We start from the raw sequence: 20,080 nt of genomic DNA, 5'->3' as shown, positions 1-20,080 counted from the left end.
CTATAAAACTGACTGTCATCTGAGTCTCTCTAGTTACACAATTTATTCCTGTCAGAGAGAATTCCTGTCTACAGAGCCAAAGAACTACTGAATCTTTCCAGCCAACCATCTGTTAATACAAAGGAACTCAGAACCTAGTTGCTAACACACAACTTTTACAATGAAAACATACTTCCTGTTTCCAACTGGTAAGTTAATTTCCTTACTTTCATTATACTGCTCCACACTGTGCTTCACTTTTTTTTTTTTTTAAATTATCTTTCCCACAAACTCAGCTCCAAAATTTACTTCCAACAGCAACTGTTTCAACAAAAACAATTCCTTATCTTGATCCCATACCCCAGGCTGATTTAAAAATTCCATTTACAAACATCAACCTGATGGCTTGATAGCCTGAATTAGTTTTGGAAAGGTAATTCTCTCCTTTTAACAATGCAAAATTAAATTAATCTTTATCTGGCTTTCCTCCAATTTTTAATCACTTGCAGCTTTTTGTTTTCTATCATTCTCTCAATAAATCAGTTTTCTTAAAAAAAAAAAAAATCCACCAAACCAAACAAAAGCGAAACAAAAAGATGACCAAATAACTTTTAATCTAAGATTTGCATATATGCTTTTTGGCATACAGAGATATTAATGTTTGAAAGAAAAACGTCTTGCATTAATTCTTCTCTTGAGGAAAGAATTTATGCCCCTCCCCCCCATTCCCATTACGCTCCCTTTTCTTCCTAGCATGCTTTTTTCTTGTGTTTATATTTTAAGTTCCTCAAAGAGTAGCAAACCTCTTCTCTGCTGTACCTCTGTAACAGATAGGACATTCCTGCCTGCTTTAGCAGGAAATTAAGCAGAAGGAAACAGGAAGTCCTCTCCACTTATACTTCCTAGTAAAACAAATACCACCTGATAATAGCCAAGCCATAGTTTTTCAGTGTTTAACTAACTCCAGCCATAAGTATTTTTCCTAGTAAAAATCAGTCAGTTATATCTCCATTTAGTTTTTTTCATGTTTAACCCACCATTTTCTAAAGGACTTCTCTTGTCAGAAATATCGCAGTAAATAACGCCAAGTCTTTTTTCTTTCAGTATGTCAGAAATCATAATTATTCCCATCTTTTTACTAAGAAAATTTGGATACAGATGCATGAAATTATTTGTCCAAATATAGTGCAGATTGATAGCAGCACTGGAGAAATGGCAACCTGAGACTCTACCTATTCAGATGCACTCCCTGAACTACTTTTTCACATTTAATCCAGGAAAACTTGTAAGGAACTAGTTTTATTTCACATGTAGCAGTTCTGAAAACAAGGAATTTAGAAGCAAAGTAATTACCAAAGGGTAAAAACAAGAAAAAATAATTTTATTTTAATTCTTTTCTGTGATGCCTGAGTTCAACTACTTTTAAGAAAAGAAAACACTAGCATTTAAACAATGTTTTGAAATAGGTTGTGGTAAAAAATTAAATCACACAAACAAAGAAATTACTGAAAAACGTCTTTGACATTTGAAATATAGTTGAAAATTGTTTGAGGCTATAGATCTCTGGTTTCCCTAAGCCAATGACATAAAAGAAAAAACCCTAGAGTTTTAGTCAACTTTTTTAGCTTTTGTTTCCATAATGGATCTCCAGGTCTTATTCTATACGCAAATTTGTGACAAACTAATTTTAACTCACACTGTAGGCTGTACTGTCATGCACACTTAAGTGTGTGGACTGTCATGTTGGAACAGATTCACCTATGAGTTTATTCAACTCTGTGATTAAATTGCATGAAACATTTCTATATATATACTCATCTACACAGAAACAGTGTAAGATAAGACAGATTTTATGAAAGCTGAAAGATTATATGTCACCAATTATTAAAACTTCCATTTCGCCATCTGTCAAAACTTGTCTATTCACATGACAGATCTCAGGAGTATAAGGTTATTTGAAAGGAAATAGGTAAAATAACTACAGCTGTTTCCCAATCAGGCTGTTCAAGCTACTCTGTTTTCATTCACTGACATCAACACTTAATCGCACTTGTAACTGCTCCTTACCCAACATTCCTTACCGAAAGCAAGAGAAAGTGAAGTATTGCTATTATCTCACCTCATCTTTATCTGCTTCTTCATCCACTTCATATAAATGAACGGGAAGCTTCTCCGATTTTGTCCCTTTACTAGAAAAGAAAAAACTTCTAAAATACTAGAAATTTTGCAATTAGTTACATATTAAGGATGTTATTTTCCTAACTGAAGAGGAAAAGAATAACTGAGTAAAAGCATGTATTTTTAATGAAATATATTTCTTAGCCAGCAATTTTCTTAATCTGAACATCCGCCCATAGTCTTTTGTTCTGCTTGTCATTGTCCTTATGTGTAACTGAAGAGAACCAAGTGCCTTCTCACTCACTGTACTTCTAATATCTTAGGAGCAAGAATTCATACCTGCAACCACTGGCTCCTTTTAGGCCAATGTTTTTATTCAAATTCCTATTGACTATCAGGGTTTCTTTTCAAGGCAAAAACTTGTATCTGTTGTTATGACTTGTGTCAAAAAACAGGTATTGACTTTTACAAAACCTGTGAGTATATCAGAACTTTTCACAGGGAAAGCAAGTTATTTCTTAACTGATAGATGCAGAAGAGTAGGTAGGGAAGACATAGATCTTCCAGAGTTGTGGGATTCAGAGTATTCAGCCACTCTCAGATATTTTAAGGGTCTAATCTCTGTGCTCTCCCAACAAAATTTTGAAAAAGTTGGAAAAGATTTCTCTAGCAGATGGTTCAGAAAGTCTGTAACTGAAGGCTTTTGCTTTGAATCATCCTGTGAAAATCTGCAGTAGTTCAAACACTTGCTCTAACTACCTTGGTTAGGTTCTATTCCCTAAGCTCCAAAAGAGAGTTCCAAAAGCTGCCTTTGAACTTACAAAAACAGGATACTACCATTTTTGTTTCATCTAAACATTAGCCTGTTTTAGTTATCATACTTATATTCACATTTGACAATGATACAATTTCTTGTTTTGACCAGCCTATTAATAAGGCAGCATTATTATGGTTTTTTTCCAGAAAATGGTTTAACAAGATTTTACACCTTCAAGTTCATCAATATAAGTTCCATCCAACAAATCTTTATTACCTCACTGACTACTAAACATTGCCATAGCATATTTCAAGTTATGGATTATGTTAATATAAATATATTTATTACAGAAATGTATTAAATACACTTAAAAGTTCCTTCACAAATTCAAAATCTTTATTATACCATCAGATAACACACATACTTTGGAAGCTGTCGAAATTCTCCCGAGTAATCTTCATATCTATAGTTAACAACATGCCAGTCCGAATTGTAGGTTTTGATGCACTGTTTTAATGAAAATCAAATATCAACATTAATTGGAAGAGGATTAACAGTATTCCCTAGACATACACAGGAAAAAAACCTCTTAAGATATGGCTGTTTATGAACTACTACTCTTACATGTCAATCTCTGCAATTTCTGTATAGTTACCTTCTTTTGTAATATAGACTAGTGCAATACAGCTTTTGAAACAAGTGATATTTCAACAGGACGTTATCATCTACTAGACATGTATTTTATAAAACTAGAAAATGGTGAATACACTCAGCATCTGGATTAACCATCTTTTGTTGTCTGAAAAGTTAAAGCAGCATTTTGCTGCAGCTGAGAACATAACTGAGCCTTCAGAAAACTCAGTATTAAAATATAGATACATTATTAAAATAGAATATTCAGTTTCACACATACTAATACAGAGAAAATAAAACCACCTTTTCCTTAAATTTCTACTTCTAGTGCAATCAAATTAATATTTAAACTGCATGCTTGCAGCTGTTGAAAAGCAATTATGTCATTAAGCTCTGGTCTAGATCACAGGAAATACCATTTTACTCCACCCATATTGCTACAACTTAGAAGTACCAATTTATCTTGGCTTTGACCAAAATAACATGAAACTGACAAAATCTGTTCCCAGAAACCATACAGTACAAAGCTTTATGTGTTATATGAACAGACTTACATGTACACAAACATAGCATCTAGTAATTTAAAATATTTTCTTTATATTTCAAAATATAAAGTTAATACTTGCCAAGCAATTGTTTCTGCAGAAACTTATTAAACTTCATGAATTGCCAATAACACTCCTCCTTCATTGATTACCTTCTTCAATTTGTCTTAGAACTGCCTTAGAAGACTGTCATGATAGATGGAACCTGAAGTTATGGACTAAATGAACTCACTATACACACTGGAGGGATGGCCCATAGACTAAGAGAATTATATTTGTGTGTATACATTAAAAAAACAGGAAAAAGGATGGTAAATAATTAGAATATATGGAAAACAGGAAACCTGAGCATAATGTAAATGGTATGGAATAAGGAGTGGATACTGTTCTGGTTTCGGCTAAGACAGAGTTTATTTTCCCTTCTTAATAGCTAGAATAGTGCTGTGTTTTGGATTCAGTGTGGCACTTGATATGAGAAGGATGTTCTTAATGTACTGATGTCTTAACTTGTTGTTAAGAAATCAAGGACTTTTCAGCTTCTCATGTCCTTCCAGTGCGTAGGTACCCAAGAAGCTGGGAAGGAGCACAGCCAAAGCAATGGACCCAAATTGGCCACTGGAATATTCCATATCATATAGCATCATGCTCAGTAGATAGAGAAAGGTTGGTCAGGAAGGCAAGGGGGGCCAGCTCTCTCACTTCCAGGATTGCAGTTCTGGGATCTTGGTTTCTCCAGGGTCGCTAGCCAGGAAGAGGCTGGGTATCAATCAGTGGGTGGTGAGCAATCACAATTGTGCATTACCTGTTTGTACTTTCTATTATTGTTATTACTGTTTTATTTTATTATTTTATTGCAATTATTAAACTGTCTTTATCTCAACCTACAAGTCTCCCCTACCCTTAAACCCTCCAATTCTGTCCCCCATCCTCTGTGGTGTTTGGCTGCCAGCTGGTTTAAACCACAACAGCTAGGTATTAAGGGTATGTATCACTGTTGATAAATCACTTCAAGGTTTGAGCAAGATTCAGCTATTCAGAGCTCCTTCAGTTTTTTTGGAATTACAACAGACAATTACTTGCTTCAGGTGTTAAAATATCGTCTTAAAGTATATCAGTAGCAAACCAGTAGATAATATATAAAAGACAAAAATTGCAAACTTCGCATTCCTAAATGGCTTCAACAAGACATTAGATGAAATGCAACTCCACAGTCAGAACCAAGGGAATGCCAACATAAGCAAAGCAGTTATGAGAAACTTTAGGTTTGAGGATATTTCTTCTACATATACCATACAAATTGAGCTGTCAATAATGAACTTTGGCCTCTATAAGTGTTAGTTCTGTTGCAGCAGACTGTGCAAGATTATTTTGAACAAACTGAGTGACTGGTGTGAAACATTTTATAGGGAAAACAATTCACACTGACTCATTCCAGATTTACTATTGCTCCTGATACTATGTATGGAAATCGCCCATGGTCATGGGAAAGCCAAAAGCTTAAAGAAGTTGGGGGAGAAGCATCTGCAAAAGCCAATTACACAAATAAACTAATTCAAAGCTATCCTGTCATCCTTATTTTCCAGCCACCAATGGAAAAAATAGTAGGTTTTCCTGGAGTTTTTTCCTTGAAATCATTGACAAGTAAATGACAATACATGTATCTTTTTTTCAGGGCTATTTTTCCTGGTTTTTAAATGGCAAATGAAGCAGGAGAAAAGCCATTTAGGTATAATATAGTTAGTACACAGCCACATGCAATTCCAATATTACCTCAGTTACAAACAAACTTTGAGCTTCCTTCTCTGCATTTTCAGGAACTGTTGAATGAATGTATCGACTCTGCCGCTTCAATAATGCTGTCTGATAAACAACAAAAGCAATTAATGAAACTTACCATTGAAGGAAAGATGACACATTATGGCAACATTCAGTTATATCACTGTAAGACAGAAGCTCAGCAAAAAACGTCCTGTGAATACGTTGCTTCAGAATAGCCAATTAATGAGAATTTGCTTTCATTCAAACATTAGCAATGTTCCTTCTTTCACAGCAAGGGTAAGATTGGAATCAGTAAGAAATAGATGCTGTAGGAAAAAGTGTTTTCCTCTATTTTGTTAACATGAGCAAGAAAATACTAGTAAAAGTAATTCCACCATGACAACATAACTCTAATATTTTGAAGACAGACATTAAGGTAGTGTTATTACTACATATAAAAACTATTACTCAAGAAAAGTAACAAACCCCCACCAAAATAGGAAGAGTAGTTCAACTGCAGATCTCAGCTGGCAAAAAATGAGACTTGCACTGTTAAACTGAAGGTTTAGAAAGATAGCCTGGATCACACTTCAGCCTATCAAGTCCGAAACAAAAAAAAAAAAAAAAAAAAAAAAAAAAAAAAAAAAAAACACACACAAAAAAAACCACAAAAAAAACCACAAAAAAAACCACAAAAAAAACCACAAAAAAAACCACAAAAAAAACCACAAAAAAAACCACAAAAAAAACCACAAAAAAAACCACAAAAAAAACCACAAAAAAAACCACAAAAAAAACCACAAAAAAAACCACAAAAAAAACCCCAAACACCACCACAAAACCCTTTCAATTACTGTGCTGTCAGACTAGGGAAGACAGCTTTTAACCCCAACCAGGATTTACACACACTACTGAGGCACAAAATTAACAGGGTCTTTTACTGATTCTACTTTCTGAGTGAGTCCCAGCGATTTAGGATAGTAGCACTATGTGCTGAGGTTTCAGAGAAGGCCACAGCAGAAAGGACATTTCACCAAGTCTCACAGCCAAGAAGCACTTGCAGCTTAAAACCTGATGGAAGACAGAAAGTAAATCTGTCTGCCACCAGTGCAGACTGCGAAGGATATAGTTTAAGGTTTCCAAAGTCCTTCTCTCACAAGGTTGTGTTTGCTAGTGAGACCTGATGTTACTTAGGATCTAGAAATGTATAACCAATTTGAAATTAGATTTCCCATTTTACTTATCTCAGGCTAGAAGGTATTTTCATGTTCTTTGCAGTTTTAGAAAATGGCTCTGTTTCTGAGGTTAAAAAAGTAATATATTTTACTGGTGTTAGAATCCAGCACACAATTTTCCAAGTCATCTTAGTCCCCTTCCCCATACTTTAGGGCAAAGTAACAGCAAGATGTCCAGGGTTGTTCTTAAGACAAACATGCTTGTAGGTGGCACTAAAGAACTGCTGAAAAAGAGACAAGTATTTTGCAGTGGGGTGTCTTAGCACAATGTGTATTTAAGTATTTAAAATAAATGTATAAAAATGTGTAGCTATTGAGGGCCTTTTTCCAGGTCACAGTTTATACTAAGTTTATACATGCTGCAAAGTATAAATCAATCAAGTTAGTCTTTAGTTCTATCAAGATGAAAAATAAGCATGTGTAAATTTTTCATACACAAAATATTAAATAAAAAAAAAATCCCAAACCAACTCACAAAGAAGTAGTTCTCAAAATTATTCATTTCATTTGAGGAAATAAGGTACCAACACCTACATTTCTATAGCAGAATCGCAGAATGGTTTGGGTTGGAAGGGGCCTTAAAGATCATCTATAATAGTTCCACCACCCCTGCCATGGGCAGGGACACCTTCCACTAGCCCAGGTTGCTCAAAGCCCCGTCCAACCTGGCTTGGAACACTGCCAGGGAGGGGGCAGCCACAGCTTCTCTGGGCAACCTGTGCCACTGTCTCACCACACCTATAGGGAAGAATTTATTCATTATAATCTAAATCTGCCCTCTTTCATCTTAAAACCATTACCCCTCGTCCTATCACTATACTCCCTCATAAAGTCCCTCCCTATCTTTTCCATAGGCCCTGTTTAAGTACTAGAAGGAAAATAATGGCAGATCTTAAATTTCCAGTGTTTTGTCTGGTGTGGGAAGGTATTTTCCTTAGCAATTCTACTCTGAACAACAGGTCCACATGCAGGTATTTTAGAGGAAAAGACTAAAGTAGATGAAGGTGAGACACAGAAGCCAGCCAACATACAATGTTCCTCAAGTCCATTTGACCTGTCTTCAGATATATCCATTCTGGTTTGTTATTTCTCAGTTTTTGCCATTTTCCCTCCTGTGTTTTTAACATGGGTGGTTTATATTTTTCTCTCCACTTTGGAGATGTTCAAGCAGTTTCTGTCATCTGATAAGGGTATCTTCCTTCTCTGTAAATTTGATAATCCCCACCTAGTGATAGCGCTATACAAGTTTCAACAGCTAAAATGAACAGAGAAAGTACAAAATACTGCTGCTGACACCACATACTCACTGCCAACATGTTTTAAAAATTATCTTTTTCTCTTCACACACTCTTTGCAGAGTTGGCTGTTGAATACAAGCTAGTAAAATTTTCCCCCAAAACCACTTTGCCCTCCACATTCCTTAGGATGCTTGATATTACGGTTACTAACAGTTGATTATTCAAATTATTGGGAAAGGAATTTTAAAAAGCTGCAACAGCGTACAAGTGGTTATATATATATATATATATAACCATTTAAGGTTATTAATGAAGTCTTGTATCTTACTGGTAAAATAGGGACTGCAAAACGCAGCAAAAATGGGGAGAAAAGTATTCAACAGACACATACCCAGGCCATCCTTACTTTAGATATTACACAGGTAAATGATAAAGAAGCAGTGACAGCAATTGTTTTAAAATAGTTAATGGAAAAGATAGCATCTTGAAATGGTAATTTGAAAAGTGACCCAATATGTAGGAAAAGTTGCTGATAAAAAGATGTTCTGGAAACTACAGAAAAGAAAAGCTTATTATTTAGATATAATAGCATTGAGAAAAATTGAGAAACTCAAAAGAAATAAAAAAATTACAAGCCTACTCATTTGGATTTGAAGATCAGCACAAAGCAGGACAGAAATCATGCTTTTTTGCAAAGTGAATCAGCTGCTACCAAACATATAAAAGGAAATAAAACAGGATTCATAACGTCAGCTAACCAAGTTTAGGATGATAATAAATGCAGTTAAGTGAAAATGTGGAAGTGTTCATGTAACTTCATCAGTTGGCTAAAGAATAATCTTTCCATTTTCATGAGTTTTCCCAGAGCAAAGCATTTTCTGCTCCTTCCTTGCTCAAATATTTCTTTGGCAGTGGTTTGAGCTTAGAGCTACTTCTGACAGCATGTTTCGAGAACAGTCACAGCTGAACAGAAAAAGGTGACTTACTGGATTTTTCTTCCTTTCCCTCAGCAGGCAAACAACTTTAATCAGAATAAAGAAAGAAAAGCAAACTATATGTGGTCCAAAGAAGCCAGTTGCTGTGCAAGCTGTCTTTTCTGACATGGACTAACAATTCATATCAGTTCTTCTTTAATATCTAGCTTCTCTGAGGCAGTAAGAGTTACGAACTGGACGTGACACTGACCATGACTACAGAACAAGACTTTAAAACATTTGCTACAAAAATCTTGCCTCTGAATTCCTGCAATTATTGTTACTAATCATATGAAAACCACACTTATTAAATTACATTTCTGTTATCTGACTGCATTATCTGAAAAAAAAAAAAAAGTTACCCAAATTAAGCACAAATATTTGTCTCCAATGTCCCCCAAAGTAATTTCAACTTTAGCACAAATTCAATAGTGGTATCAATCTACCTCTTCAAAACTACGTAGCTGCTTCTGTAATCTACCAAAAATTGTAGAAGTGGTATTAGTGCTGAAAAGTAAGTATTTTCAGTGTCATTTTAAGTGCTAGTTTTGGGGCCATGCTAGTAACAAAAAAGCCTTACTCTTAATGTCTTTGTAACTTAACAGGGCTTGGCTTCCTTTTTAGGCAAGTGTTTTTTAGATTGTAATCAGTTTAACCTAAGCGCAATGAAAAACGTTGTAAAAATAAAAACTGAATGTTCTAAGAGGAAATGGTTGGAACAGGTTTTTAGACAATGGTAGGAATTTCCACCTACAAACTGTTCTAAATGCGTATACAGGTAGTTCAAAATACTCTAGCTCACTATTTTAAATTCATCTTCTGGGGGATGAGGACTCCACCAAACATTTAAGCCAAGGCTTACCAAGAGCTGCCCACACATTGTGTGACCATGACAAATTAGGAAAAAGAAATTTAAAAATATATGTAAAGCAGAATGTCAATTACAGAAAACAAGTAATTATTTAAATTATTCAAGTGATATTGTCAACCATATCAAGACTAATGGTTTCAAACCTGTAAATATGATTATGGAAAACTGCACAGGGTTAAAAGGTTTAACCTGCAAATGAAAGAACTAAGCACATAAGGGATTTCTGTTGTCTGACTTAGTAATATTTTATTAATACACTGAATGACAGATTTAAATGCATTGTGTTGTTGAAAACAAGCTAGATAACTCAAAGCAGTATTGGAGGGTCATGTGTACAATAAAAATATTTGGACTTTGTGCCATCAAATCTTAGAAGGAAAAAAAAAATTGATAGTATAATAATAAAGTTTGATAGTACAAACCAGTCTTCATATAAATCAAACTCTGCCAAAGACAATCCAGAAAATGTATGCAGATATTACACTGCTGAGGTATAAAGAAACAGGAAGCTTGACTATGTTCCAAAACTGTGACTGCCTGAAGGAAAACCTCTGATGCAACACATTTTAGTGACTACCTTGATGAAAATCTGTCCATAGAATCTGAACAAAGGATGACAAAAGGCATTACAGTTTGTGAACAAAATTCAGTCATATCCTTTAAAGGATCAGGCTGAGCGCTATGGATCAGCTTCAGTCATACAGGCCTGAGGTTAAGAATTGCAGAAGAGGCCACTTGAAACAGCAGTTAAACACTTCAGACATCCCACAGACTGCTCAAACAAAACACCTTAAGATATTCTGGATAGGTTTGTTTCTTCTCTATTGATAATTCAGAGCCATTCAACAGAATGACCCCTGGTACATGAACTAGTCAATTAGAAAAGAGCATGCTTAGCAGAAGCATCCTTGATTCCTCTTGGTCTGCAATACTGAATAGCCCCACTGTAGAAGGGGATCTGTGTGGTATAGCCCACTCACGTTCTTCAGTCCCAAAGCCAATACCTAGTGTAAGGCATCATCATGAGTGATCTAGCATTTGAACCCTCATATCATTAGATAATGTTATAAGCAGTACATCTTCCTTTCATAAAAAGTGTTACTTGCAGTCCTTCAAACTCTCATATGTGGTTGAGAACACATGAAACCCAAACTACACTCTAAATATCTGTAGCTTGTTAAAACCAAAATTTTTAGCTCAGTGTGGGAGCTACAATTAGAGTTGTTCATGTAAGAATCAGTGAAAATGAAGCACACAGACTACATTACAAACAGAATCCAGGTGCACTCAGGTAAATAACAGGACAGAGAGAATTAATGGAAAACTCAACACATGTAATTTATGGGACTTTATATGCCCTTCTGTAGAAATACACCAACTCATCACCAACCTTCCTCATAAGAAACAAACTTCACTTCAACTACTGGGCTGAATAAAGTGTTCAGCTTTTCAGGTAGGTTTCTACAGAACAATTCTAAGGTTTTCGACTATGATACAGTCCCTAAAAGGATCTAATTTACAGACAGTTCAGATGTCTGCATACTTTTCAATTATAGGTAGACATGTTGACTGCAGGTATGAGCATGTGTGACTCACTATTTACACCAACTCCAGTCTCTAAGATGTTTGGTGGATATCCTAACTGGATCTACAAGAAGATTCAAAAAAGTCTACTTAAAAAAAATTTATATAAATATGGTTATTTTATAGAAATATATCAAGATGATCAGAAATCTTGGTTAAGTCTGGCTTAATCAAGTCAAAGTCCTGTTATGCAGGGGGTATTTTGCCAAAACCAGATTTCAGCTGGTAACATGCAGCTTAGCTTTTATTTGAACAGGTTCATGCCCTCCACTGTTAAAAAGAGAAATAAATAAATCAACAATTTTAGAATTAAAGACAAAAAGCAGATGCTTTTTTTGAACAAACATCACATGATTTTCTATGTCAGAAAGAATGGGAAATATCTAAAAATGACTGATCACCTACTTCAAAGGGCAGTAAAAATTGCTGAGTTGCAGAAGTAGACTTTATAGTCTGAACAGATGAAGAAATTGTGCTATTTTTTCTTCTGTAACCTGACAGCATAAGTTGAGCAGTGTAAAGGGACTCATGACAAAGATATTTTTTTAGCTAAAGAGAATTAAAAAACAAAGAAATGGGAAGTTATCCTCTAAGACTGCTGTTGCTAAAAATCTGTGTTAAAAATAAAGGAGGGGGAAGGGTTAAATTACCTGGAAATCATCATAAGGAAACAGCAACATCTCACGTAACCCATCATTCAAAATCTGTGTTTTCCTCTGAACGATGACATTTTCATAGTCTATTGGTTCTATGAGCTTTGGTTTTGCCTAGGGGAAAACAAAGAAACCAAAATTAATTCAAGTATATGGAGGAAAAATTGCAATTGTTGACTCACTTCAAGAAATTACTCTTTAAAAAGTTGGCAGAAAGAGTTTTCATCTACATCAAAAACTTTAAAATATTCAAAATGTAGACTTAATGTCACACTGTGCCATATGGATAAGCACAACATAATTATGACAAGCATACTAATTGCCTCAGAAGGAAGAAACAGAACTATTTCACAAAACACACTAAATCAGAGCTTATCAGAATAATCACATATGTATTTTCACTGGAGAAAAACAAACAAACAAATAAATTACTACTCTCTTAAAACTGGTCTTTACCTTTGCTTGACATTGCCCAGAAAGCTCTGGTCTGGATTTATCAGGAATTAAAACACTCTTAATTCAAAGCTAAGACTGAACTTTGTTTTAATTCAGTAGTAACTTACAGTAGGTGTAGGCTAACTGATACTCCTTCTCTATAGTTTTTTCAAAATTCCCATAGACCATTTGATTCCCTTAACAGCATGCGTAGCTTTCTTCAGTCACTATGAATTGATTCAACACTTTATCTTATACCACTGTTAAGGCATTTAAGGCATTACAGCTGGCTGTGCACAATCAGATGAAGAACAACCTTCACCCTATCCAATTATTCTGTTAAGTAGTCAGACAGCAAAGCAGGTTTACAGAGAGCTCTCAATGAGGCAGCACTGTCTCAGAGTGTGCAAACTAATGCAAAACTGGAGTTACAATCTAGTTTGCACTTTTTGCAAGTAAAATTGTGCCTCACAGTATCAGACCTAACATTACCTTTCTTTTTATTATTTACAAGTGGCACTTACAAGAGACTTCCCAATTGATACTTTCTTAAGATCAGTAGTATTAATTTCAAAGTAAGGTGTATGAAACATAATATCTAGCAGCAAGGCCAGCTTACACTATCATTATAGGTAATCAGACAAGATTTTTGTGTGTATATATATATATATCTATCTTTGCATAACTTACGTTAATAACCTTTCAAATTCCAGCTGTACTACACAGAAGAAATATATTTATGTCAGCAGTAACTGCTATTAATCACTAGTATTTTAACAGTATTCCTGAGAAACCTTACAGGTGTTTTCTTCATCTAAAAGTGAATCAAATAAATTTGTTTTTCAAGGAATTAGGAAAGCTTTAGTCAGAGAAAGTTATTAAAGTCTTCAGGATTAGTTCACAGGCTACTCAAAAGTTAAGATTCCCTCTTATCTACAACATGGTAGTTCTGCTGTTAAGAAAAATGCAACAACATAACAGACCATAACAGCTGAAAAGGCCAAAAAAGCAAAATCTGGAAAACAAATCTACCAAAAAATGGTGAACTAAACATAGTTTTGTCAACAAAAATAGCTACCATTTATAATCACACCAGCAGGATTTACTAGAAGTTCATAAGCTATAAAACATGCTCAGCACAGACCAGCACAGCAAGGAACCACAGCGGAAAGTGATTATGTACAGCTTGCCATCTTTCTCCTCAGAGGAGATGGAGACAGCTGTTCAGTTCATTGTACTACAAGCCATTTTGAGAGCTGAGCACCTGAACCACAGCTACTGCTACATATCCTCTCATTCATGAACATGGCTTATCACAAAGCCAAGAACTAATACCAGCATCCATGAGAAAAGGCTTAAGCCTTTTCATACCCACATCTATGGCTGAGGTGACTGGACCACTTTGACATAGCTCAGAAAAGAGAAGCATGTAAACACAGCATAAGAAGAGGTTACATTTTCTCTAGTGTACTAATTACAGAAAATATTTTGGTTGCAAGAAAGCTTTCTGTTGTCTGCCTTTTAATATTCAGACTACTGCAATGAATCCCAAACTACTGAAATTATCTGCTCTAAGCTTCCTTAGTACTCAGAAGGTGAGATGCACCTTCTTCACCCAACTACTTGCCACATTTCCTAGATGCAGGCTCTACCAAATTAACCCTTCACAAAATTTCAGTTTGAACAGTCCCACTGTGCCAGATTGTCATAACAAGTTCTGATTCCAAAGAAATTCCAGTAAATAATTCACCTACCCTCTCACTCAACACCAAGGCAATAACTGTCCAGCATAAATTTTCTTCCTTAAGCACATGAGATGAGGATAACACAGATTACAAAGAACCCTTCAAATTTTACTGCTCTTTAAATGAAGTAGACCACTTACAAATCAGAAAGCAAGCCACCCTTGCTCACCTTCCATCCACTTTTAGTGTAAGTAACAGGTCTCTACCTAATCTACCCAGGCAAGCATGATGCTCACCTGTCAATCACTGAGCTTGAGCTCTTGTGCAGTAGACAACTACAGTACTACAGCCAAGTCAGTCCATTTGGTCACACTTTACTATGTGACTATTCCTTCTGAAGTTTGTCATGAGAAATGATACACAATGTGCTGCAGTGACAGGTTGATTTGAGTGTGATGCAGGATGACTGACCTTTAGGAGAAACAAAAATAAATACTCGAAATAAAACTGGGTTAAGAAATGAGTAGGGGAGAAGGACCTTTTGAGTTGTGTGTACAATGTCCCTTCTGCTAGCTAAAGATTTGGCTTCTCAATTGGCTTAAATTAATTGAAAGGAGGGCTGACACTGGAAGGACACTCACTCTCCTGTGGCACATTCCCCAGCCTTCTCACACTAGTACCATCAACTGAACAGTCACATTTTAAATCAGATTAGGAAGTGATCTGGCTTTAGAGGGTTCCTCCCAACTAGTGAGCTCTCAGCCAGATTTGCCTTCTGAAACACTGATCAGATGGCTGCATCGCCACTCGTGCCAATAGATGGGGGCTGATGGCACCCTTTCAGAAACAGGAGAGATTCAGATTACTAAAAAGAACATGAAACTCCATACTTATTAAAAGCTGTTGTAAAAATATTTTTGAATTCTGCTACTCAGATTCAGCGCAGCTCACAATGTTTCAAATGTCCTTAAAAAAATGTTAATTCAGGCCACATTTTGATATACTTAAAATACAATTTGGCAAGTATTTTAAAGGAAAGAAGAAATATATACACGGTCAATACAGTCAGAAAGTTCACATATCAGGACATCTATTGTCTGAACTAGCAAGCAGATAGATCACAACACCAATTCCACTAACTGGCAGCCAAGGAAAGTTGTCACCTCAAGCAACTAATGGACTTTTATGTGGTGCTGCACACAAGCAGCATTTTCATCCACTTTTCCCTAGAGATAAAGAGCTACATCCATCCTTCTGTTAATTCTCTTGGAAACACAATAGCTGAAGAGTGGAAGAAAGCTAGCTCTGGCTCCTCTCATTTTTTCCAGCAAAACCCAAGGAAAATTATTACTTTTAAAAACATTGTAACTAAAATTATTTGATGGGTGCACACACACACACAAAATAACTTCTACAGCACAGCTAATTCAAAAACCAACCATGCATGTACTGCAGCTTCAGAAAGCGCCCAATTCATTGCAAATGCATGTCTCTACCCTACAGCCACAAAACAGGTCCACCACAACCATAAAATTGATAAAAGAGAATCTTAAAAGAAAATAAGCTTCACTCACATTTTGCTTACATGAAGTACAAGATTAGATTATTCACTGGAAGCTTTTAAAGAATCTAAAGTTCTTAGGAGCTGAGGCCCTGAATATACCCCTCTCCTCTAAGTCAATGAGACACAGAGGTAGTTAGTGGTACCAGAAAACCACACTATCTTCCTACATAATCAGTAGAGCACCTGATTTGCAGAAATACAATTTCTGTGAAAATTAAGGAAGAATTTGCTTCCCCAGGTTTCTTCAAAGTGTTACTCATTTCTTTGTTGTTTGTCAGATTCAAAAGGAAGAGGATGTTTTATCAGTTTGAACCAGATATGAAAAAAGAAAACAATAAACAGCATACTGACATCGGCATTTAGCCAAACCTACAACATCACAAGGAAGCAGATTCTCTCTCTTGCTCTTCTTTAAAAAAAAAAAAAAAAAAGAAAGATTCCGGTCTATTATTTCATGTAATATAAAAGAAAAGACACTGAGTAGGTATAGTATTATTGAACATGATTTATGAACCAGATGACACAGATAAAAGCCCAGTCAAAACGGCAAGATCCAGTTTATAGGCACTAAAAGTCAGTCTTTAGAACAAGGCTTAACTGTTCCTATTAATTTGCAACAAACAACATTTTTAGTTCCATAACCTAAGAAAATGCTAAGAGCATAGGGCTTTATGGGGTCCAGCACTTGAACTAGCCAATGCCATATTTGTAGGAAGGTAAAACACCAAAGTGTCTGCCCTACAACTTGTTTTTTTGCCAGTGTATTATAGGCATGGAAACTTACCAGAAATAAGAAGCATTTCAAAAAAGCAGCCATGACACCCACATGGTAACCATTTTAATCTGCCAGAATATGGTTTATATATTTGGACAAGCAGTGTCAAAAGCCATCAGATGAAAGGAATTTTAAGTTAGGAGTTCAATGATTGCCTACATTATATATTACAGAAAAAAAAAAAAAAAAAAAACACAAACCAACAACAACTATTTTTTTTCTTCTAGGTTTAAATTGAGACAAATGTTGTCTTCCTCTTGTCTTCTCACAAAACAAAGGATGGTCACATTAGGCATACTTTGTATTGTTAGCCTCATGCTACAAAACATCATTTACTTTATAAAAACATAGTTAGCACATATACCTGCAAATTAACAAGTCCCCATAAAGAGTAGGATGGGGTTACAAGCACTAGCAGACAACACAGTATATAAATTGATGAACGTATGGTGTTACATATTTCTCAACATTGGCCTGAGGCAAGCCACTTTGGGCAAATAAGACTATTTAATACAAAACATGGGTAACAGCTCCCTGTATCTTATTATCCCACAACCACAGTAAACTCAAAATAAATTGCCCATGCTGGGTTATTTTTTAATCAACTTTAAAATCCATTCAAAAAATTATATGTATCCTAGCGCTTATTCTTAAATATTACATTACTTTTTATCCCCTTTCTTAGGTATAGTTAACTTTGTGATGTAAACTTTGGGGCAGTAGGAGAGAATAAGCTGCTATAGGTTGACGTAAAAACTACCACTATCCATGTATTTAGTAACAATATGCTTGTGTTGACAAATTTCAAACTTAAATCTTGAAGACTTGAAAGAATAAAATGCATTAAGTCACCTGTTCTCAGGCTTCATAAACAGACTAGAAGTGCTTACTGGGGCTACAGACACAGAGTGAACCATCCAAAGAGTAGGCAGTTATACAGGCTTTTTTGCACAGTGTTTTTTTAAATAACAGTAATTAATTTTTATTTTAAAAACCAACCAAACAAACAAAAAAGACAAAAAACAAACCACAGTTTAACCCGAAAGCCTGAAAACTCTTGTTCTATTCTTCCCCAAAGTCTTCAGGGGGCTGTAACAGAAGAGAATGGGGGTTTCCAAAACTCAATGAACACATCCTAAAATTACTAGACACTGTGCTTTTATTTATGAGAAGTATTTTGTTGATGGTCAAGGTCCATTTAAACAAAAGAACACTTTTCAGAGCTCAAACCTTTTGATAAGGCCTTCTGTATTGCCAGTATTTACCTCAGGTTTTTCATATGGATGCAGTTCCAGTTTAATTTCTAGCCTCCTCTGTGATTTGCTTTACTTTCAGTTGCAAAGTAAGCATGCTGTCTCCTATAAAGTTCTCTTATCAGCACAGAAACTTTTAACACTAGACTCAGACTTGGGCAATGCTCTGCTGGACAGAAGAGCTCAGGTGTCTTACATTTTTATACTGCCAATGTGTTTCCAAGCAGGAAGACAGCCTCCAGAAGTTCCAATTTCCCAGAAACACCATCTGTTTTGATAAGCACTTAATACTTCTGACTATCAAAATTCAACTGGACAGCACATGCACTAATTTGGTAATTTCTACAACAACTAGCATAACAGCAGTTCATCCTACGTAAGGTTCTGAGGCACCACGCGGAAAATCTAAATGCTTTTTTTCCATGGGTTCTTCTTTCTTGTTAACCTCAAAAGCAAAATTATGACACAATCTAATTCAAATCACAGGAAAACAAGAGAGCACATGTACTAATATACCGGCACTGAAAACAGCAGCTGACTCCATTTGTGAACCTATGCACCTATCTAGGAAAATTTAATTCAGGCACAGGGCTCAACCAAATAGCATTGTTTCAGTATCACATGGGATGCTTACAGTTATAAACACCGAGTTCCCTCAAGATTTTAGCACACTCCCTGTGAACTACATTTAAAATAATTAATATCACAAAAAACTTGTTGCTTCCTTGAGGACCTGACAACTGATTGTCTCACCCTTATAAAGAATCCTCAAAAAATTTGAGTGCTAAGTAAATCACATCAATTGCCCATACAAAAGGAATCCACACATGAAAGAATGTTTTAGGCAATAGTCAATGAGACTTATTACTAGAGTAAACCAGAAGCTTCCTGTTCCAAATGCTTTTGAGGATTGCTATCTAACGCAATTCTAGGTTTGTAATCCAGAAAACAATGTTAGCTTTTGTTATACCAATTAGCAACGTTACCAGTCTTACTTATTACCTTACTGCACTCTATACCTACTCCCACCATGGCAGTAAAAATCTACTGTAACATCACAACCAATGAAATAAAAATGGACCAAAATACTGGTGTTAACTGAAACACAGAGCCCCAATTTTTGCTTTGAGCCTAGCAGTACACTTAGTTCAAAGTGTCCTTGCATCATTCCATCTAGTTTTCCTCAATAAACCAGACAAAAGCAGAAGCAAATAGGGATATTATATGCCATATATACGCTTCTCTATATATGTAACAGATTAAGACTAAAATAGCAACTGAAATGACAGCTAAGACATTTTTATGTGACCTATACAGAACCTGTGTTCTTCCCTTGAAATAGTGATAGAGACCTTTCTTTTGAATGCACCCACTTTATCTGAAAATGAAAAAAGGGAGGGCAAACACTGGAGGTATTAAACCATGAACTTTAATTTATGTAGTACCTGGAAAATTATAAGGATGTACTTCATACAGTGTTGTAAGTAAACACAGCAATGTTTTATACTTTTTAAGTACATATGCTTGCTGATCAACTGCAGTACTCAAAGTATCTGCAGAAACACTAATATCCTCTCTGAGTATTCACGGGGGAATAAAAACAGTTCTAAATAAAGTTAAACATTCCAAAGGCAGGAAAGTACACACAAGATTAGCTCATATTGTACTGATGAAAATCTGGACCAGAAACCAGAACACACCCATACAAAAACCCCCACGTTTTACTAACAACTGCTCTGAATAGAATGAAACCAAAGAAAACAATGTAAAGGAAAATTTGTCTTATTAACACACATGCAAACTTTCAGTTATATCCAGTAACAATTCCCATTAAGTTACAGATGTGTATTACTAAATATAAATATTGAAAATGTTTCAGTTCAATTCTTAAATGCATAGTGTGAAGCTCAAAGAGGGGGACCATAATTTGAGGATCACAGCTCCCACTAACCTCAACCACAGCCAGACAAAGAGGAGAATGTCAGCCTTTAATTCAGCAATTACATATGAGATATTACTAAAT

At 35.5% G+C, this 20,080-nt stretch overlaps 1 protein-coding gene across 17 annotated transcripts in view; it reads right to left on the bottom strand.

Annotated features, from left to right (window-relative positions):
• The window catches only part of DOCK9 (dedicator of cytokinesis 9), a 132,418-nt gene that overhangs the window by 82,520 nt on the left and 29,818 nt on the right, over positions 1–20,080 (bottom strand). For all 17 annotated transcript variants that reach the window (XM_074911167.1, XM_074911177.1, XM_074911045.1 and 14 more), the window contains exons 2-5: positions 12,343–12,459; positions 5,803–5,892; positions 3,279–3,361; positions 2,099–2,168 (exon numbers count right to left, since the gene is read on the bottom strand). In XM_074911167.1, the coding sequence (XP_074767268.1) occupies positions 2,099–2,168; positions 3,279–3,361; positions 5,803–5,892; positions 12,343–12,459 (360 nt within the window). The remainder of the gene's footprint in view (positions 1–2,098; positions 2,169–3,278; positions 3,362–5,802; positions 5,893–12,342; positions 12,460–20,080) is intronic.

The sequence above is a fragment of the Athene noctua genome, chromosome 1 (genome assembly GCF_965140245.1).
Source record: "Athene noctua chromosome 1, bAthNoc1.hap1.1, whole genome shotgun sequence".
NCBI classification, from domain to species: domain Eukaryota; kingdom Metazoa; phylum Chordata; class Aves; order Strigiformes; family Strigidae; genus Athene; species Athene noctua.
Note: the sequence above shows the minus strand (reverse complement) of the source record. Positions and strands in the feature narration are given on the sequence as shown.